Genomic DNA, 22,779 nt, shown 5'->3' with positions numbered 1-22,779 from the left:
CCTCTGTCCCCACTCCAGCCCTTACAACTGGGCGTGGTGAAACACAGGAATTATTGTCTTCAGTAATTTTTAGGCTCTGCCCCAAACCAGAACACATTAACATGAGTGACTGTGAATAAATCCTTCCCGAATATCTTCATCTCATTTTTAATAGCAGGAGACATTTTCTCTTGTATAAGTATTTAAGTATTTCCTAACTTGGTCAGCTTCCATCCATGGTTTTCTCTCTCTCTCTCTCTCTCTTTTTTTTTTTTTTTTTTTTTTTTTTTTTTTTTTTTTTTTTTCCCTCCTGCTTAAAGAAGTCTTTAAGTTCTGACTTTCCTACATCCCAAATGCTTGCTGCCAGCTGCCATCTTCCCAGTTCATCTAATCCAACACAAGAAATTCCATGTGTGTATTTTCCCTCGGTGCAGATCTCCCTCTGTCATTTCCACACCGTGTTGTCTGTGGAGGACCTTTTTCCTTCCCTCCACTTCATTTTCCTGCACCTGATTTCCCAGGCAGTGGCATTGTCTCCTTTGGCTCCACGGGCCCTCACACATGCCATGAGAAATGGAATATTTGCCTTTAATCACACTCACACTTGGAATAAATCCATTCTCTGTCCCATCCGAGCATGGACACAACATTTAAGCCACGCTCAATGCTGCAGATATTGAAGATGGCAAAGGAACACCCGTCAGAGAAGACTGAGCTGTATCTCATCTTTACAGAGGCAGCTGCTTTGTCTCATCACAAGATTTCCGACCTGCCTCGACATTTTTACCGCACAGCCTGCAGAGTTGTGCACAAAAAATGTGGTAAAAGGATGAGAATCAAATGCATTTGGCTCCTGGGAGTCATAGAAGAGCTTTGGTGTGATACTAGAAATGTGCACAGTCAATTACCCATTAGGGAAGATGATTACAGACACCCACAAGGCCAGAGTGGCAATCCCTGCTCACCATGGCTGTGGAAGAAATGTAATGGATGAGGGAATTAGTGTCAGGTTTATTCAGATTCCTCCTTTAAGACCGCCGATATGCATTTTCAGGGGCTTTCTCCTCTTTCTCCTGACATTTGCAAGGCTGATTTATTTGTTACTCATCGGTGCTGTAATCAGAGCTTTCATTTCCAGCTTTCTGCTCCTGGGCGTACGAAAAACCAGAGGTGAAACACCCGTTGCTTATTAGCACTTCATATTCCGCTGGAACATCCCGAGCTCGGGGCACAGCGCTGCCTGTTCCCGGTGGCTCCGGCTCCATCCCCGGTGCTCGGCGAGGGGAGCAGCGTGTGATGCCGTGTCCCGGCACGTCGCTGTCGCCCGGGGCCGCTGCCGTGGCCTTTAGCGCCGGAGTTTGGCACGTTGCTATGGCGACCCCGCAGTCAGCACCGAGCCACCACCAGCACAGGTCGGTGTCCGCGGTTCGGCCCTCGGTAACGGGGAGGAGAGCGGAGCCCTCGCTCCAGAGTGCTCTGCAAACCGAGCTGCTGGGCTTTCCCTCGGGCTCGCCCCGCTGCCCTCCTGCCCGGCTCCCGCTCGCAGGGAGCCCTGAGCGCTCCGCCCGCAGGCAGCGCCCCGGGGGCCAGGAGGGGATGGCGGTGACTCCGCTCCGCCGGCGGGTGCCGGCAAAGGGACCCCGCTGCAGGGCAGTGCCGCGGTGCTGGGCCACGGCAAGGGCTGAGCTCAGCCGGGGCATCCTCGGGCCCGGGGGACAGTCCGGCACGGGGCACGGACAGGGTTCGGCCAGGGACAGTCAGCAGCCGCTTCTCTGCAGCCAGGTGTGTGTTCCCTCCTTGCTCTTCATTAAGATGTAAGATGGAAAAAAAGTAGCTACACCGCATTGCTCTGAAGTTCCGCGAAGAGCCAGGGGGAAAAAAAGTGGGCTTCCTGTAGGGCCGTGCAGACTAAAGCTGCGTTTGACCAGAGACCCGACTAAAGTCGCAGAGCAGCGTCTGGAGGGGGACGCGGGGTCTGTACGAGCCTCACTCACCCCCGAGCACGGCGGCAGAGGCGCAGGGGAGCGGTAGCAACCGGAGCGACTCTGCACCGCCTGCCGCTCGCTGCCAGCCTCCCCGCGCCCTGCTAGTGGGCGGCTGAAAACATCCAGGGAGGCGAATACCGACTGCGTTATCACTTACGCAAACCTGGCATCGCTGACGTAAATTTAGAAGGAGATTCAGCAAATAAAGGCGGCTCCCGCCAGCCCGCATTACCTCGGGTACTCTGCGCGGGCTGTGCCTCGCAGGACGCGGTGAGCAGATGGGGCTGCCCCCGCAGCTGGGAATCCTCCCTTAGGATTGTAAATCCTAAGCTGTGAGTTAAAGAAGTGGTGGGATGTGTTGGTGGGAAAGAGATGCTCCCATCCTGCAGGGGTAGTGAAGAAACTTCTTGTCACAGGCATGAGCTGCTCAGAGTTCATGGCCAGTGTCAGGGTGGGTTCAGGCTGCTGCAGCTCGGCTCTTCTGCTTCCCCAGCAAGGGCAGGACAGGCTCAAACCAGCAAAGTGTGGCACAGTGTCCTGAAAAAACCCAGCCACTGGCAAACATATTGGCAAGACCCCCTTCTCCAGGAGCTGCATCACTCAAAAGCGAGGGAGGAACTCAGCAGTTGTGCTGTATCCTGTGTTTGCATTGCTGGAAAAACATCCTCTGTGGTGGGCTGTGACTCCATCATACCGAGGGACAGATTCTGTCCTCGGTGTCCTCTAACCAAGACTCATTCTGGACACATCAGTCCTTTTATTTAGCAAAGCCATCCTCCCAAATAGTTGTTGAATGACCATTTCCCAAAGCTGGAAAATGCAGAACTGAGGTTCAACTCTAACACTATTTTCTTAGTTAGAATTTTTACCTTTTATTTCCTAGCAAGGACCTAAAGCACCTTTCTTCTCCCCTGTCCTCCAGGACAGGTCCAGGGCTTCTCCCGTGCCGGGCTCCCCGGCACCCGCAGCACAGCAGGAACCAGAGCTTTGCTCTGCCGAGGAGGGAAAGGCACAGGAAAATGATTCGAAATGGTTCAGTCCAGCGGATCAGGACAGAAGGGGGAGCCCAGGAGACAAAATCGGAGAGCATCCCACCCTGCCGGGCTCCAGCCGAGCTCTGGCTGTTGATGGCATTTATAGAAACTTGCTTTTGTTTCTACATTCACCTTTTAGCTTTTGTTTATGGTTTGTAGGAGACCACTCTCGCCTCCGAGTCTGTGCCGAGTTCCCACTGTGCTGAAGAGCAGTTCCATTGGCAGTGCTCAGAAATCACCACTATGCTGCACTCCACCATTATACTCTGTATTTATGAGGCAAAACATCTCTTTTTCCCTCCTCTTCCCTCACACTGACCCTTTCCCTCCAGGCCTGAATCACCCCCACTGTGCTCACCATGCCCTGCCTGCTGTTCCTGCTTTAAACCCACATCACTTGTGAAGTCACCTCAAAAGTCACTTCCTTGGCAGCTTGATGGGCTGGCGAGCACTTGGCCAGCTCTGGGCAAATCTACAGCCTCCTGGGAGAAGGAAACGTTGTGGTTTCAAGCCCTTTTAACAAGGCAGCTGGAGGACTGATATTTTTAGCAGCAAAGGAGCCTGAGCTGCATTACTGCTGGGGGTATGAAGTGTCCCAGCTCCAGGTGGGCCTCAGGGACACTGGACTACTCTCCTGACCCATTCCATTAGCTGTACAGAGGAGATGCCTTTCCCTGTACTCCCCAAGATCTCTGCCAGGTGCAGAGATCAACGTCCACCACAAACCTGATCTGCTGAGATTTATTTAACATTTCCTTACAGGCTGGGCTATGCTACAAGTCCATTTTCCACAGTGCTGGTTTGTATTTCAGTACCTTTAGTTGCCTCCTGTTTGTTGTATCTCTGTGCATGGCTCACAAATACTCTTCTTCCTGAACCTGCTTTAGGAATTTCTGATTTATTGCTGATAATAATTTGTTTTCTTCTCCAGATACCAACAATATGCCTGTTGTAAAGTACCCCAGGTTTAGAGACCCTCCCTTTTATGAATGGGACAGGAAAGCCCAGAAATGTGGCTTAAGACACACAGTTTATGCTGTAAATGGAGATCAGTACACTGGAGAATGGCAAGACAACTTGAGACATGGTAAGATAGATAATTTTGAGAAAAAATAGCAACTTAGATGTCCTTACAAAGGTTCCTAGGGGCAGGAAGTGGTCAGTGGTTCTATGTGCTCTATATGCTCCTGGGAGAGCATTCATTCTGCATGACTATATGTACACACACATATGTGTATATATATATTTGGTATATGTAATGCAAAAATGCAGAAACATTTTTAACAGGTAACTTGAAGAGCTTTTTTCACACACTCAGGGGCAACTACCCAAAATATCTCTATTAGAGATGTTTAAAAATCCTTTCCAAATACAGCAAACTGCAGTCAGCTCCATGCACTGGGATGTGCTCTGGCTGCACAGTCCTTGGAGCTCTCTCAGCTTCTAACTTGGCTCCAGGAATCTTAATTTATTCCCAAGATGTGGCAGGGGCTGCAGGGGACAGAGCAGGAGAAGGAGACCCTGTCCGAGCCAGGAGCAGCTGGGGCAGGACAGACTTGTTTACAAGCAGTAAACTGAGGTTTGGAAAGATTTCAGTGCATTCAGCAGAGGCCACACAGGAAGCCCCTGATCAAGATTAACGATGGTTCCAACTTGGGAAGCTAAACTGAATCCCAGACATAAGCCTGACTTTGTGCAGGGAGTGCTTCCCTGCCTGGGATGGAGCAGGAAGAGCAGCCCTGTACACCCTTCTCCTAACCATGATGATCTCCCTGCCATTCCTCTTGTTTGTTAAACAGGTAAAGGCACCCAGATTTGGAAAAACACAGGAGCTATTTACAGTGGTGACTGGAAGTTTGGGAAGAGGGATGGTTATGGCTCATACAGTGTTCCTGACCCTGTGACCAAGGAATACAGGAAGGTGTACACAGGCTGGTGGCAAAATGACCGAAGAGGTGTAAGTGAGATTTTCTGCCAGTAGTGAGACCCAAAACACGGGGAAGAGTTGGGTGCACATGTGCAAAAAGTTTACTTAAAATACTAACTTTTGCAATACTGAGGCTAAATTGAATGGTCAAGACTAAGAATCCAGGATTTTTATGGGAGTGCCATCTCCTTCCTGGAGAGGGAGTCATCCCCACCCATCTGCTGGTTACCAGGCTACAGCCCCGAGCTCCCACCTGCTGCCACAGGGCAGTGGTTACTGCTCAGACTCACCTGCACAGTGGTTACTGCTCAGACTCACCTGCAGCTCGGCCAAGCACGATGGGACATCTCACATCCTGTCCCTTAATCCTCCCCACTCATCCCTTTCATTCCTCTAGTTCTTGAACAAGTCAGAGGAACCTGTATTATAAACATTGTACCTTCTTCTAGCAGTTTTGCAGCATAATAGGCAAATAACTTGAGTTCTTTTGGAAATGAAGCCTGTCACATAAATCACTATTTTTCCTAAAAGGAACATAATGAGAAAGTCATCTGGTAGAAGTGCAATGTAATGTGCAAAATCCTTGTAGGAACATTTTTGGATCTGCCAATGGAAATCTTGTGTCTGTCTGTCTTTCTATCTGCTCTTAAATTAAACTCATCTCCACCAACACTTTTAATGGGCATGTGGCTCCATGGCTCCTGTCTCTTGGAGGGAGCTTCCTTTCCTGTTCTTTAAGGTTAGATTTTGCATAATTGAGCTTTGGTGAAAGATTTATAATGACATCCAAATATCACTAGGATTGAGTTTTCTTCTGAAAAAGTTTCTCTCTTACATTCATACAGTTTAATACAATTAATACCCAGAAAAATCAGTTGTTTCCAGCACTGGTTTTATTATTTGTTCAGAGAAAAAAAAAGAACATTTTATTCCTATGGGAAAATGTGTTAGTGATATGGAAATATTTCTTATTGGTATCACTGCCTGGCATAGGGGGTACCTCTGGATTACCCTTACTGGCAAACATAAATGTAAAACAACAAGGGGTTTTGCCCAGCCTGGGACACACTGAGCTGGAAACATTGTCAGGGTTGAAAGACATGAAATCCCCACGTTGAGAGACACATCCTTTAATGCTGCCTATCCCCAGGCAGGTTTATATACTTGTAAAACCTGCTTTTAGCTAAATATTAGCAGCAATCATGCCAATAATAACACACTGAGATATAAACCCAAGGTTTTGTCAAGGGAATAAAACTGCCAAAAGAAAAAAAATAAAATCCCATACTACTACATCTCATTTCCTTCAGGACAAGAACAGCCACAGAGCTGGGCTGCCAGTAGCCACGTGTAAGAGTAATAAACAAAGGAATATTCTGTCAAAGTGATGTCCCAAAATTGAACACTGACCCCTTTCAGTGGAGCAGCTCCTAACCAGCCATCTCTGTGCTGCCGTCCAGGGCCGGGGGGTGTACTTTTACTCCAACAGGGAGCAGTACGACGGCGAGTGGAAGAAAGGTTTGAGGAGCGGCTGGGGAAAGATGCAGTACAAGGACGGCTCCGTCTACGAGGGACAGTGGCTGAAGGATAAACCCAGCGGGCACGGCGTGCTGCGGCTCCGTAAGTGCCCACCACCCTCACCCTGCCCCCTCCGAGCTGTTTGGTGTCTCTGCCATCCATATTTTTGGGTGCTGCACTCACTGCAGCCTTGCAGCGCGACTGTGGCCTCTCTGTGTCATCTCTCCCCTCCTGGTCCGGAGAGGGAGGCAGCACAGGCTGAGCAAGGGCCAGCACTGCTCTGCTCAAGCCCATAAGCCCACACGCATGAAAGCTTACTTTTGCTGTGATTTACATTTAAATGACTGGGATGGTTCGGGTTAGAGATAATATACTGTTGGGTCAGAGAAGAGCAAATCTCTCTTTTCAAGGCAGGCACTTTGCCAGACAGGCTTTCTAGCTCTGCATACCAAAGAAGAGTTCAGTTTCCAGCACAGGAAAAAAAAAACAACAACCACCACAACAAAACAACATAGTTTTCTTTCTGAGTTCACTCCATCCCCTCTGTCTACTTCCGACAGTGGCTCGTGTTGAGTGAACACAGGGGTTTCATTAGTACACAATCCCTTTCCATAAATAACACCAAGCACATCATGGATTGGGAATGTTAGGGCCAATCTCAGCATAAATATAGAAATTTAATTTTTTCCCCCTTTATTTTCTTTGGAGTTTCACACATTTTCCCCCAAAGCCAAGAATCTCAAGAATCTCTGCAATACCAGGCATTGCATTCCAAGAACACTCGAAGAAATATTATGTCCGTATTATTATTCATCTATTCTTTTTTTTTTTTTTTTTTTTTTTTTTTGCTTGAAAGTGATCTCAAGGCTAGTAATTAGCTAAGCAAAGCAGCTGGGAGGAATGAGCATGACCTTCTCTGCACACCACATGCCTGACTGTGCTCTCTGTGCTGACTGTAAAGTCGCTTTGGACCGATGGCTCATCTGGATGATATCAGCACCTGCTTCCAGGGGGATTCTTGGCTTTGGGGGAAAGTCAGGATCTACTGATCTGCTGTGCTGCTGTCAAAGGCCCTGTTAGTTATAAACTAACAGCCCCTGCAGGCTGAGCCGTGGCTCATGCACCACTTCAGAGCCCAGTTGCCTCCAGCCTGGCCCTGCAACCGATTGTTAGCTGGATTCCTTTTGGTTAAAATTAGCCGGAGCAATTATTTCATACCCACGAGCTTAATGCATTCAGCTCAGCTGCTGGAAGTGCGCCCACGTGCCGGCGGCTTTGCCATGTGAAAGAAAAGGAGTTCTTCAGTGGAGGTCACGATGAGCTGCAGCTCAAGATTAAATTGCTTGTAGTGGCAGCGTGCCCGGCAAAGGGTGAGCTTGGCTGAGAGCACCGTGCTGATCTGCCGCCTCTGCTGCATCCATTCCCCCCAACAGCTTTGTACCAGAGCACTTCACATCAACAGGGATCGTTGGTGAGCAACACAGCCTCGGGTGCTCTGGGAGGGGAGCAGATGGGAGCAGCCCGGCACCGCAGTGCAGTCAGGGTGTTTGCTGCCCCCTTCTTGCAGCCAGCGCTGTGATTTTGGTGGTTTCTCATTCCTTGGTGGCTGGAGTGCAGGAGCCAAGCTGCTCCCACTGGTGGGCAGGGCAGCCTGGTGCTGCAGATAAGCACAAAACCGGATCAGAGTTGCAGATAACCATCACCAAGGCTCCAGCCTGTGAACCAGGCCCTGCCTGAGCAGCCCAGCAGCCACATTCTCCAGAAGCCTTTTTGGTTTTCCCCTCTTCCCTTACACCATCCTGGCAGGCCCCAGTTGTCTCTGTAGCACCGTGTGGGGTGCCCTGGTATTTCAGCCACTTCTTGTGATGAAGTGGCAGAGTGTAGCTGAGACTTAAAGGTATTTCCACGAACATGGCCACAAATCCCCATGGGTTTGGGCTTAGAAACACTGTACAGAGTAAAAGGGGTGAGCAGGGGACTCTCCTAGTGACAGCAGGATGGTCTGGATCTATCCCAGCATCACCATGGGTATGATACCCCTTTTCAGCCAGCATCCATGGATGAGGCTGCTCTCTTCCCCTTGCAGCTCTGCTTTCCCTGTTAGTGATGGATGGGTGGATTCCTGGAGAGCAGCAAAGAGCCCAAAAAAAGCCTTTCTCAGCTTGCAGAAAAATGCCAAGAGAAGCAGTACAGCTGGAAAAACAGCCTGTAACTGACTGCCTGAACTGTTCAGACTCTTGCAGCAATTCTCACCCCGTAATTCATTGAGGAAAAACTTAACTAAAAGTATTCTTTGAAATCGAGATTATTTTGACTGGACAGCAATCAGCGCTCTGTTCCTTGCCCAGACAAGCAAACCTCTTCAAGCCAGAGATCCTGTGTGATTTGTTGCACTGACAAATCTGAAACTTGTGTTCTGTAATTTTTCATGTTGTGAAGAGTAACTCAAGGACCAATCCCTTACCCTGAGCCCACTGGGCTCCTTGTGTCAGCAAACAATGAGTATCACTGTGAGAACAAAGCAGGGGAGCACAATCCTGGTTCCAAGTGAGCAAGCAAGGGCTCCTTCTGCAGCATTTCCTCCCTCTGTAGCACAGCAAATGGAGCACTGCAAAATCAAAATGACACACAGTGCCACAGCTACCTTGAAATTACTAAAAGGAGCAAAACACACAATCTTCTCCTCTGCTGGTTTGCTCTGCTGATTGATTTAATTTGTAACCCCTTAACAAAACGGTGCAAATTTCAAGGTCTGTTCATGTATTTAATTGCAGCAAATGGAAATCGGTACGAAGGAGGCTGGAAAGAGGGCAAGAAGCACGGCCCAGGGAAATACTTCTACCCAGATAAGGGACAGCTGTTAGAAGGCACCTGGGTAGAGGATATACCAAAGTGTGGAGCTCTAGTTGACTTTGAGAGAGATAACGCTGCAGCCCCTACTGAGTTTCCACTCCCAGAGGTAATTACTTGGAAATTTTGGTGTTTGCATTCATCAGTGCTCGGGTCAGCTCTCCAGGTGGCATTTCACTCCTCAAGAGATTTCCCCCGTGGGGTGTGTGCTCAGTCTTTTGGCCAGCAGCATCCTAAATGGCCCCATAGGGACTAACAGCTCATGCAGCCTCTGCTGGAGCCTCCCAATTGCCTACATCTGAAAAAATGCAGTTCTTATGCACCAGAACTGCTCAGAGACCTGATGCAGCACAAAGGAAATGGGGACAATAGAGGCAGAGACAATAGTGGGATTTGCGTCAGGACCAAATGATTTCACCAAGCCCAACTGCTGGGGCTGAGCAGAGCCTGCAGGAACCTGAGCAGCTGCAGGGCCAACAGCAGCTCTTTCCTCCAAGGCAGGGGCTCACCATCGTGCCCAGCAGCCCCGGGGGCAGAGGGGTGTGTGCAGCTTCCCACCTGGGCCCAAGGGGGGCAGATGGTGTCCTAGAGCCCACATTCCCATCTCCTCTTTTCCCTTGACTGACACACACTGCAGAGAAAGAGCCAGGCCCTAGCCCCACCCCAAAGATTTGGTGAGACACAAAGACATGCTGGGCCATCAGCCTGGCAGCCACTGGGCCCTTGCATGTCACTTTGGTGCAGGACCTGGAGGACAGGAGAGTCTGTACCCTTGGAGGAAGAGGAAATGGGAATCAGCAGTGAACAGATGTGACTCCAAGTGAGAGCTGGCTGTAACAGTCCCACCTTGGACCCTCATGGCCTGCAAACCCCAGATGTGAAACAAAATGCTCAGTGCAGGACAGGCTGGGGAATCTCCCCTTCACTTAGAGCCAGGCAAAACCACCCTGGATAATCACAGCTTTGCTGCAATAACACAGGGAATAGCACAGCCCCGTGGCAGGTAAAGCCACCCACCTTCCTCTGGCCCAGGGCTGGTAAAAGTGACACCAGGCAAGTGCACAGCCTTCCAAACCTCACAGCTGTTACATCTTCACTGCCCTTATCTTTTAAAATCTGGTTTCTATAGCTAAAGGCCCTTTGAGCAGTTTTGAAGAGCCAGTTAATCCTATAAGTATCAGGCACACCCGTGGGCAGTGCAGAATAATAAACTCCAAATACCCACCAGAGAAAAACAATCTCTATTTTGCAAAATGAGTGAAAGGAGCAGCACTTCTGCAGCTAAAAATATTTACTGTAAGTGGTTTGTAAAAGGTCATTGAGAAGAGCCTCAACAATCCAACAGCCTGGGGATGAACTGCTGGTACACTAAGGCAGGATGCTGCAAATCTGGATGTTTATTTAACTCCCTGAAGACCAAGCGATTATCCAATTCTCTTCTGCTCTATAAGCAAAAACAAAGCACCAACTTTCACTGCTGTTATTGTGCTTTCACTCTGTTGCTCTCAGAATATGAATAGATAAAAGAAAAATTGAATTCAAGTTTTTATAAACTTTTGTCACAACCACCCCCTTTATTAAAACTACAGGTGAGGCCCAACAGGCTACAAATCACAGCCACTTCTACCCAAGAGTGTGTTTTGTTAAAGTCACTCACACAGAGCTATTTCGAGGAGATAAAGTGATGTTCAACACACTAATAAAATTAGGGGAGTGTATTTGTTTCTAAAACAATAATTGAAAGGCTGCAATATGAGCTGAAGTCCTGATACGTGGGAGACTCTCCAACAATGCTCAAAGAATCAGGATCTATAAAACCTTAAGCTTCTTCAATTACACTGCATAACTGATTTGTGTTCTTTTTTTTTAGATTGATCTACATGATCCAGCTGCCGTTTTAGCAGAGGCTCGGGCAATGTTTGATGACAGCAAAAATGAAGAATCAGATGATGAAGAAAAAGAAGAAAAATAAGAGATATAAGAACACAATCCTGGGTTTTTTATTCCTTCGAGTCTCAAACCCACACCATGGTTATTGTGTCGTGGTCTGCCTCACTCTTCCCTCAAGGCTGTTCAGGTACACTTCCCTCTGCAGGTGGTTTTGCTCAGTAGCCTCCTCCCATTGTCATTATTTTGGAAAAGAAAGGGAAAAAAACCCCAAAAGACAAGCACCCAAATGCTGGAAGACAGGCAGAGTGACTCTTTGCTCAGTTCTTCTTATTCCTCCTGCAAAGAAATCACACTCCTATCACTTTCAAGGTCTTTGCTTTAGAGAAGGAGGGTTTCTAGTATGTATTTTAAAACCATCTAGAAAAATACAATCAAGTAATTGTGTCCCCCACTCCCCCCTAAACACAGCCAAATACAAACCTGTAACCCAAAATGGCTTCTGAAGTCACAACAGCTCATGTTTCAATTAATAAGTATATTTTAGGCCTCTAGATAACAAATAATCCGCAACAATTGAGTATATTTTATTTCATGAAAATATTTTATACCCAAGTAAGTGATATACAATAACCAATATTTAAAATGATTGAGGTAAATGCCTAACACCGTTAGTATAAATAAGGGATAAAAAATTTTAAGTGCACTCAATGTTTAGATCCACGTGTCTGTGTCTGGTTACTGCCTGGGTACACAGTGACAAAGGTACCCAAGGTGTAACTTTCATGATCATTTCCACAGGTGGAAAACGACAAGAACATACTTGATATCATGGCTTAAAGTGCAGAAAATAGTCAGAAAATTAGCTGTAATAACAGCGCCATTAGCTCAGAGCCTATCAGCTTGAGGAAACTAAAAATAACCATGTCTCACTAGCTTCTAATTCTGTGTGTCTTAAACAACAAGAAAAACCCCACACTTCTCAGTCACTTTGTAAAAGATCCACAAATCAAAGAGAAATTCAGCTACTTATCCAGAACAGCAAGGAATTGTACAAAATAAACTCAGAGAAATGATTTTCTGGACTTCCATTCAGAACCATGTAACTTCTAAATACAAAATTTACAGACAGAAGTAAGATTTTTACACCTGACCACACCCTTCCAATCAGATGCTTTACTGTGAATTCCAAGTCAGGTTTTCTTCCTTTAGTGGGGGATTTTAGGGGCCTTTTTACCCAAGACAGAACAGGTAAAGTTCTGTCTTGGATGGGAAAATACATTTTGGGGCTACTACCACGATTTTGTGTTTTGGAATGCTGCTTCCTTATTGCCTTTACTAAAGCAATGCTTCCAGTGCTCCATGAACAGACACCTGTGAGTCTGTAGTTACAATCCTCACCATCAGATTTACATCAGGAATAGAACAGATCCGAAGCGTGTAACGGCAGAGCTGAGAAAATCCAGTTTGGCTTCTGTATGCCAGGACTTGTGAAAACACCAAGCAGAAAGCTGTTTGCTGCTTGTGAACCATGACTGCTGCTGAAAAACAGCAAACAGCCCAGCAGGTTTTGTTTTTATAGTTATGTTTTTAGAATACAAAGGCACCACGGGTGACCTTGTCAACGCTTTGCAGTGCGGTGCTGCTGACAGGAGAGATCAGCCCCCATCTGCTTCAGCAGTAACCACACTCTGCACCTGAACCCCACAGGCACTTTGTACAGACTGGCAAGTATGTTGGGATAACCTGAGATGGAGGTTGGTGTGAGAGACCATGTTCAGGCCAGGCTGTCAGGCACAGCTCCACTGGACTGTCACAGTCCCTCCTGTCTCCTGGCAAAATCCCAGGTTTCTATTCCACAGTGAGAGCTATGACTAGTGATAGCTAGTTTGTTTTTTTCCCCTTTGGCTTGAAACTTGTCTCAGTTTGTGTTCAAAAAACAGCTTTTAGCCATTAAAGCCCAAAGCTATTCTATAGAAGAACTGTGTTCCAAAAAATTCACCTCCTAGACACAGCCAGAATTACTGAAGCAGCCCAGGACAACTGCTGGAATCTTTCTTGGACAAACCTTTTATCTAGGAGACCAAATGGAAGATTTTGCTTAGAGGAAATGAACAACACAGTAGCCTTGATGTCACAGAGGTGTCTGAAAGAAAGCAGCAATATTAATTACAAATAATCTATTTTTCATAAATAAATATACATCAAGAAAAGTTGCCTTCCAGATCCTTTGGAAGCAAAAAATGTATGAGTTATTAAATACAACACTTCAGCAAAGAGAACAGTTTTCTAAACAAGGAAGACCAAGGCATAGCTAATTACTTGGGAATCCAACACAGAGAAAGCACCTTTTGCTGCTTGTTTCTGAGGATTTATTAAAAATATTTTTTCAATATAAAAGTATAAAATAATTACTACTTTGGCTTGGAAAAAAAAAAAATAGCAGTGGTTCTGATTTTCAAGCAAAAAAAAAAAATTATCCAGTGATAATTTCCATCTAGTTCCTTCTTTCTAAAAAAAGATTCTTAAATGAGAAACAGGCAAATCTATCTCTCCAGATAGTATGTGCCAGCTCATGAGAACTTTAAAACAGTTATTGCTTTTATTTTCTTCCATGGAAGAGAAGAGTCGAGTCTCATTCCTACTCATGTGGCCACACCACATTGCAGTTAAGTCTAGTTCTGGGTGTTTAGCAAGTTACAAAATATGTAAGTGCCACGGGAAAAAGGCACTGGAGAAATCAGCAAAGTAATAATTACTTGGCAGCAAAACATACTGGGGAAAGTGCTGGGAAAGCTTTCACTCCTACCATCTGTCAGGCTTTCCAGGGAGAGCAGCGCTAGCACTGAAACCAAGTGCTAATTGCTGCATGTCCCAAGTAATTTGTATCATGCCATGCAATATGGATAGGACAAGCAGTATCTTCTAGTAAATGCCAACATCAGATAAACAGAAAAAAAAATCCACAACTTCTCTATCCATTCCTAACAAATACCCAAATGTACAATGTTATTTTCCATGTATTTATACAGCCACCATTCAGCATTAACGAGAAAGATGCGAGACAGTGTTCACAGGAGGAGGGCTGCACACACAGTGCAATCACACCCCACCATCCATTCCTTCAGATAGGAAAACTTGTATGAAAAGAACATTTTTTTTCCCCTCTCTAAAGGGTTAGAACAATATTTATAATTATTCTTTATAATCAGCAGTTCAACCAGTTCATCCACAGGGAGTCACCATAAGGCAGAAGCAGAATGGTGGGTTTATTTTCTTAAGCACAGGTTTACACAAAATTGGTGACAGCTGAGGTGACAGCATCACCTCTGTGATCCAGCTGGTCCTGGAGCCGTGCAAATTCAGCGAGTTCATTGAGTTCCTGAAATTGCCTGTCTGTTTTGTGGCTCACCAGTGACCGGTAGAAGTGGACTGCAAACACAATGAAAATCAATCCAAAGGGCACCATAATGGACGTGGAGGCAATGGCTGCTGCCTGTCCTGACGTGATGGTGGAACTGTTGTTCTGCGGGCTGTTGTCAGTTTTCTTCTTTAAAGGAAGGAACTTCACCCAGCACAGTAACACCACTTCTGCAAGAAAGAGCAAAGTCCCAATGACAGTGGAAAATGCCCACGCCAGCTCAATGTGCCGGTGCATGCGCTCGTGAGGAGACTCCTTGACAGAGTTGAGGTTATGCACATTGCTAACAGCCTCTATGTTTGGAAGAATGCAGGTACTTATCATAAGTGCAAAAAGGTGAACTGCAACGAGCACAGTGGTGCAGGCACTGAAGGCTATCAAGAGCCCCTGAGGGTAGTCGTGGTCTGGGTCAAGCTGAACTTCCACCATAGCCACCTGAAAAAGAAGGGGGAAGAGATACAGTTACCTACACCTTATATTATTTGATTATAAGTTATTCAAAGTTTACTCCATGTTTCTGGAAGATCATCTGATCAAAACAAAGTAAGTCTGTATTTACATTTCTCTTCATGTCAATCTGCACCCTCTTCATTAGGTCCAAATATAGGTCTGAGCTATCAAGTGAAGGCCACTGTTTTCACATTTATTGTTCTGTTGTAGAGCAAACCCACAACCACCTTGCCACCTCCAGCTCATGCCAGCAAAACAGCTGACCCCTATGAACAGCATACCTGGACTCCTTAAGTGAAATATTTCTTTTTTTGTGTTATATTGAAGATGCAGCTTTTGATCTTTCACTTACAAAATCTTTTGAAGTACCTATGAAAGGCTGAGAAGGCAAGAGACTGCCTGAAACAACCTCGGTGGTCCTTTCTCCTTGGATATTTGGGTCTAAGTTCTAAAGTGCAGAAACCTTTCATGAGAAAGATCACCCTCCACGAGGCTCTCAGCAATATTCTTTCACTCAAGCAGACTCCAGAGCACAAATTCAAAACGTGACTCTCCACAATGCCCATGGCAGCCAAGCAAGTCTGTTAGAGCCTGGAGGAAAGAGCGTCTCCAGAAAAGATAACACAGTGCTCCCCATCACTGCTCCCCCAAAGATGAGGCTACTCATGAAGATGTTCCAGCTCTCCACTACCATATGTAGCCATGCCCTTCTTATAACCTTAGCTCTCCAAGCATGCCTATGTCTAAGGAGTAAAAAATCAGCATTAAATAACAGCACTAGGAAACTCATAAAACCATCTGGGATATTTCTACTAAAGAGAATGAACTAGAATGCCTTTTAACTGGTTTTAAAAATGCCAGGTGGTTTTGTGCATATGTGCAATTGATGAGTGACATTAATCCCAACAGCTCTCCTGAAATGATCTTTCCTGATAAATTTCCCTTTCAGACAAAGGACAGTTCCAAAAAGGGAATAATGCACCAAGGTCTCTATGTTCGGTGCTCTTTCTCAAAGGAACTCATTAAACAGACAAAAAACGGGTAAAATGCAGAAGAAAAAAACCTGACAGCAATCTGAAATACAAGCACATCAAGCTGATAGGAAGAAAGATTCATGGGTAACATGGATGCAGGGAGGCATGGAGACCAGGGCTCAAAGACAGCTGCAAAAGCAGCAGGAACATTCAAACCTCACTATTTTGCAAGAGCTGAGCTCAGCTAACCTAGTCCTGGATCCATCTTCTTACGCATGTTCCAGGACACCAGAACTCTTAATCACTGATGTACTCAATATATTAAGGCAACCCAGGGTTTTGCTCAGACATGTTTCAACAGGCATTCGAGGCCATTTGCCAATTTTTTAATTCCTTTATTGAAAGCTTTGTAATAAGCCTAACCACCCAGCTAGCTAGTAAGCAGTTTCCAAGTGTTACAAGTAACTCAACAAGAAATTAGATTAATGCATATACAGTCCTTGCTCGAGGATTTAAAAATACCATTTTTCAGCTGTGGGAAACTTCATGTTTGAGAGGATAAACATTTGCTTGTCAGGTCTCTCTTCTGCAGGATTGCTTATTAAGTCGCAATGTACTCGTGGGATGTTTGGCTTCCTGTGTTTTTCACAGAACAATTGCAATCCTTCACCACTGAGGATTCATTTTCATACTTAAAGATTTTTCTTGTAAGTCTTCTGCTGTGCCTAGACTCAAAGCCATCCAGCATGGCAAGAGACTTTAATCCTTTATCCTAGTTGTTAGTATGATAACATAAACATGGCACTAAAGAGCTTCGTGAGATGAAGACTTTATTTTCTTTTAAGAACTGATTGTATTTAGTTTGCCAAACATTGAAGATATTTTATATTTCCATTTATCAACACCTCCATACTAATGATAATCAAACATCTGATTTTGAGCTGCTTGTGTTCATGTCTGGCAGAGTAACCCGAGCTGACCCATAAGTGAAAAACCAGTTCATGTTTTCTGTCTCCTCAAACTCTCAGCAAAGCTAATTTGGGAAGTCTTTCAGTGTAAACTAGCAGAAACAATGCCAACTCTTTTCAACTCCGAGTTTACTTCCTGGACCAAGCTTGAGCCAGGCACCTAAAACAAAAAGCTTCATTTTTCACCATGAGGGCCTGTGCCTGTTTTTTAACAGCGATGCAAAGTGTCAGAAGCTCTTCCCTCCTTTGCTCATGCTGCAATTTCAAAATAAACAGATCACAACTGCTCTGTAAAGTAACACCTGCTAGAACAGGGCCCTGATGAAATCACCTGGTATGATCCAAAGTCATACAAAGCCTGAACTCACAGGTACATGCCAATGTTCTAGGCAGGATAATTTCCTGCTCTGCTTGTTCAGAAGAAGAGCTGCTCAGGGCAGGAACTGTCGTCAGTGGCTGCACACTTTCCAACACGACACTTTTAGCATCTTATCCTTCACCACTTTCAAAGCTTCTCTGAACACTTGCTGCAGGATTTGACGGTGCAGCTGCCCTGCTGCAAGTGTCCTGGCTCTGCTGTGTAACCACAGTGTAACGTGGGCTGGAAGACACCTCAAGAGGTCATCTGGGCTAATCCCTGCTTCAAAGAAGAGCTAACTTTAACTTCAGATCACCCTGCAGATATGACTGACAGATTTACTATGGCTCTTGACAAAGCTGTATATCTGAAGAACAGCTTCTTGACAAAACTAAAGGGCACATGACATTTGGACATAAGATTGGAGCTCTCATAAGCCTAAGAGTGATGGGCATTCAGATGTTTTTAGAAGATAACTGAATTTTGGGACATAACCGTGTTAAGCCTTCAATAGTCCTGGATTTCAGAGTCAAATCAGCCTGATTACTAACATGTTGCATGAAATTTAACAACTTGCCCTCTAAAAAATCTGCATTTCAACTTCTTTTTAAGTTCCATATACTGACCAAGTTCATTTCACTTATTTATTAATAAGGATCCCATGTCTTATTAGACCAGAGGGGCTTAAATAAAGCCCTGCTTTTAAATTAAAATCACAGCCCTACATCTTCTTCAGAATCACTAGACAGCGCTGTAGAGAAAAGGAAATAAAACGTCTTATTTATTATTTACTTCCTCTCCTAGCCTTCCCCACAAAGATGCCTCTGAGCTCAGGTTGGTGGGGATATAACCCAGTACTGGGACTGCATTTTATACAGTCAGGAATGGCTTAAAAGAAAGCTGTGTTGATCAAACATCACAACTGCATTTTTGAGGGCCCATCCATCATTGCTTGTCTATGGGTGGGACCACAGAGGAAACTCAATAATGAGCCAAGTGTCAGAACATCACTGGGAATGAGCTCCTCTGGCTGGCTCCCTGTTTTCCTGACAGTACAATTCACTCCAGAGACAGAGGCTCAGAGCCAGGCTCTCACAGACTGTCTGCACCATTCATAAAGAGTTATAAACAACTCATACAGAGGCTCTGTACGAGCCAGAATAACTCACCGGAAATTAAAAACAGATAAGTCAAAATAATGATCTTATTTACTGGTTTCATACAGAAGGGAAACTAAGCATCATTCATCCATTAGCCCAGGATCTTGACTCTGCAGATTATTGTATGCTGCAAAATGGCAAAACCCATTCATATTTGCTGATGCTGACACTGGAATACAAATACAGGATCTCATTTTATTCTGCCAGCAAACATGAAAAGGCAATAATACTCGTGTGTTTGGAGCAAATGCATCTGGAGGAGGCGATACCCCTCTACACAGTGTAACTTACAGCAAATCTATTCAGTAAGTACAAGTTCAGATTATCCAGAGGCTCAGTATCCCCTTTACATCCTCCAAACTACAGCAGCCACCCACAGCTGCTCCAAGACAGAACAGCAGGAGGCCCAAATACTCCTGCCTTGCTCCTCTACAACCTCGAGACAGGGATCTTCAAAGGAGGCACAAAACTTTCCTTCTGTGACTGGAATAGAAGAAACTTTTTGCATGGGGGAAGATTCTCCAGCACAGCTCTAACCTGTAAGTGCAGCAGCATTACAGAAGGCTAAGTGGAAACAGAAGCCTCAAAACTGGGCCTGAAACTTTTTCCTGCTGGTTACAAAATGCCAGTTTCATGCTATTCTACCAGCAACCCAGCTAAATACCACTTAAAAACTTCTAGAGAGACTGTTTTAGTATCTGGAACAGCCAAGTGACTTTTCCTAAACAAGGACAATGCTGCCTTGAGCACCTGCACAGCTCTGACACCAGCAGCCCCAGGTCCTACGTAACCTTACATCAGCACCAACTGTTATTGTGGCAATCAGTTTCATAAACATTTATCACTGCAGTCAATCTTTTGATTGTGACATGACTGAAGCTGTCTTGAGGAGATCATACTGGCCATATTCCAAAGGCAAGAGTTGACAGCTCTTTGATGATATTTAATATTTGAAGCATATATACCCCATCTAGACAAAGCCCAGCCAGCTTGGACCACTAGAGGTATTTAAAAGAAATCTGCTGCCTGGTAAATATCAACCTCTGAATTCTACATATAAAGAAGCCAACCAGAGTGCATTATTCAGACCCCTAGTTCAGACTCAGTTATTTTCACAAAGCTGTTAACTGGTGGCAGGAGATGTCGAGTCTTCTGGTTTTATGACTATTGGCATTCAACAACTTTCCTATGGTTTCTGACTCCCATATTGTAACATTGTCATGCTACTGTGTTACACATCCCTGATGACAAAAAAGATGCCAACAAGTCAGAATAACTGTTCAAATAAAAATGACATGCCAGCAGCCCATTCACTGTGAAAAACAAAGCCAAGCAGGAGAGGGAAGATCATGCAACAATATCTGGGCTGTAATACAGAAGTGAGAAATATCTGATGTGTATGGAATCAGACCAGTGTATGGAATGAATCCTCCATTCTTTAATGCACTACACATCCCCTACAATCCACAGTTTCTCCACCTCTAATAATTTGGGGATTTACATTACTAGCTGGCTCCATAAATTCGGAAAGTGTACTAAATGAGGTTATAAACTTCATGGATTTTCCTTTAGACATATGGCCCTGGATGATAGCATCCATGGAAACCTGAGTGAAGGAAATTTACTGGGGCGAACTCAGCTCTCACATCAGTTACCATGATCAGCCCCTGCAACTGTTTCCGAAGCTCACACACTGTTGCAAATCCTGATGTGGAGCTCTGAGACAAAACGAATTGTAAAACAGGTTTTTAATCTTCTCTGAGGAAACTTAACACTTCAGGGTTTGAAACCTGGCTGAGTGTTTCACACTCCTCAGTGACCTGAGCAATGCCTTGCCTTTGGCATGCCTCATTCCACCAGGGTATACATCATCAATCCTGAGGGAATGAACTTTGTAAAACGGCTGCAGCTAGACACAAAAATAGTCCAAAAAAAAAGGGAACAGTTCAGCAGGGATAAACTTAGCTTCTACTAGAGGATGCAAGCACTCTTTAATCAAAGAGCAAGGATCAATGGGGCTGGCATGGAAACCAGCACATTCCACTCCTGACATTTCTCATCAATCCACTGAGTGGTCCTGGATATGTCACCTAAGCTCTTTTTTCCTTGCCTGATAAGGAAAAGAGAGGAACAATGACCCTCCATAGCTGTTGCCGGCTTTGATCCAAGACTAGAATGTACTTCAGCAGCATTTTTGTTCAGGTATCAGGTGCCAAAGGACTGCAGCCAGTAAACAATGCACAGGGTGACAGAACAGCCCAGCTCTCCGAGGCTGGAGAGGGACAACTCGAGAAGATCAGCGAAGTTTTTAAAAGAAATCTAAAATTACTCGAAAGTTAACTCAGCTCTTCGGAAACAAGATTAGGAAGTCTTAACCAGAGGACTAGGACTGGGTCTGTCAGTGCAAAACCAAAGAGATGACGGGTGGATTTCCACGCTGAACTTGTTAAAGAAAGAAAGTGGTTTTTTTTTTGTTTTTTTTTTTTTTTTTTTTTTTTTTTGAGGGGGAGCTTTGGATAAACTTAAATATGAACGTTCATATTAACATTCCTGGCAATTAGAGATTTTGTTAATTGGAATGATGTGGCTTTTTCCTGAAATACCCTAAGCAACAAATTCAAAAGCACCAGTTTTCAACAGCAAGAGACTAAAGCCCCAGAATTCCAGAGAATTAAGAAAGAAGTAAAAGCCTCACCTCATACATCCACGGATTTTGAGAGGCCACATAACACATCTTTAGAGAAAACCCAAGGAATTCAAGACATTAAATATGACCTTAAAACAACGGGATTTACATCGAGATGCAACCTCCCTTAGAAAATCTACAAACTACATTTTTCCCCACATTCTCTCTCTATGTAAAGACCTGACACAAACTGCTCCGAGACGGCAGAACAGGGTGTTCAATAAGGAAAACGCATTATCCGAAGTGGCGAGTGAGGTCCCAGCCGGATGCGTGTTACCCAAGGAGAAGCGACTCAAACGCAGGAACAGAGTCGCCTGTCAGTCAAAGCAGCAGCTCCACCACCTCCCCAAGAGTTGTGGTCTGTTTTTAGCCATTGGAGGAGGACAGTGACATTTATTTGACCGTCAGGAGGCTGCTGTGTTTTCCAGCAGCATCATTGGAACAATAGCTCTGGAAAGGATTAGATTCAAGGGCTGGAAATATTCTGTTTGTTGGAAGCGAGGCAAAAAAAAAAAAAATCAAAGTAAAGCGAGTCAGAGGAGTGAAATTCCGAATTTATAAACCGTGAAGCGTTTTTAACAGCTGCATAAAGGGGCTGAGGGCAGTTTGCAGCTTCGCATGTCAGATGTCCGGGCAGATGAGGAAGTCTGCGAGTTACTACATTTCAAATTACATGGAACCTTCATATGACACAATTCGGGCTACCAGACTGCGCTTCGCATCGAGCTCGGAAGGAAACACACACGAAAAAAAAAAAAAAAAAAAAAAAAAAAAAAAAAAAAAAAATCTAAACCACGCACAAAACTTTAAACCGAGTAACATTCAAAGTTAGCCTTAAATACGAACTATAAACCCCGCAACTGCAAAGGACCGATGATGGATGAGTCCGAGCGGCACCGCAGTTGTATTTTCTGGTTTCTATAAAAGCTCAACAGCTGCCCTTGCCCTCGTTGCACGGTCTGAGCGAGGAGCGGGATGGGAATCCCGACCCCCGGAACGCCACACGGTGCCCGCCCGCCCCGCCGAGCTGCCCACGGTGGGCACACCGGGCCCCGAGCATCCTCCGCGGGGAAAGGACGGAACACCCGAATAAACCTTGCGTTATTATCTGGCAGAGATAACAGCCGAGAGGCAGCTCTGAACTCGTGCCATGAAGCGCTCCAAAACAAACGGAGCCACCGAAAGCGAGCTGTCCCCGCTGTCCGGGGCGGGCCGGGGCGGCAGAACAGCGCCCGTTCCCCGCTCCCCGCCGCCCTCGGTGCCACTCGCCGTGCCGGGGGCAGCACCGGGGGCAGACCGGGCCCGGCCCCTCCGGCCTCACCGCAGCGAGCTCCGGGCGGGAGAAGGAGAAGCAGAAGCGGCGGCAGCGCCCCCGGCCCCGCGCCACCCCCCGCCCTCAGGACCAGGCCGGGCCGGGCCGGGCGCTCACCATGGCGAACCCGGAGAGCAGCGCGGAGGTGCGGCTGGAGGCTTTCAGCTTGGCTCGGCTCAGGTAGAGCTTCCGCCAGGACAGCGCCTGCATCGAGTGCTCGTTCAGGCTCATGGGCTCGGGGCGGCGGAGCGGAGGCGAGGCGAGGCGAGG

General features: G+C 45.8%; 2 protein-coding genes across 2 annotated transcripts; one reads left to right on the top strand and one right to left on the bottom strand.

Annotated features, from left to right (window-relative positions):
- Window positions 1–1,360: 1,360 nt before the first annotated feature.
- On the top strand, window positions 1,361–14,180 carry MORN3 (MORN repeat containing 3). The gene is made up of 6 exons (XM_083873945.1): window positions 1,361–1,391; window positions 3,930–4,085; window positions 4,798–4,955; window positions 6,386–6,545; window positions 9,218–9,402; window positions 11,164–14,180. The coding sequence occupies exons 2-6, from the start codon at window positions 3,941–3,943 to the stop codon at window positions 11,263–11,265; spliced, it is 750 nt and encodes a 249-aa protein (XP_083730071.1). The 5' UTR covers window positions 1,361–1,391; window positions 3,930–3,940; the 3' UTR covers window positions 11,266–14,180.
- A 125-nt stretch (window positions 14,181–14,305) lies between these two features.
- LOC310916416 (calcium release-activated calcium channel protein 1) lies at window positions 14,306–22,779 on the bottom strand. Its single transcript, XM_083873946.1, has 2 exons — window positions 22,627–22,779; window positions 14,306–15,036 (listed from the first exon to the last, which is right to left on the bottom strand). Exons 1-2 carry the CDS (start codon window positions 22,738–22,740, stop codon window positions 14,470–14,472), a joined length of 681 nt encoding a protein of 226 aa, XP_083730072.1. The 5' UTR covers window positions 22,741–22,779; the 3' UTR covers window positions 14,306–14,469.

The sequence above is a fragment of the Zosterops lateralis genome (assembly GCF_965231275.1).
Source record: "Zosterops lateralis genome assembly, chromosome: 17".
Taxonomy (NCBI): Eukaryota; Metazoa; Chordata; class Aves; order Passeriformes; family Zosteropidae; genus Zosterops; species Zosterops lateralis.
The sequence above is the reverse complement of the archived record's forward strand: the minus strand, read 5'-3'. Positions and strand labels throughout refer to the sequence as shown.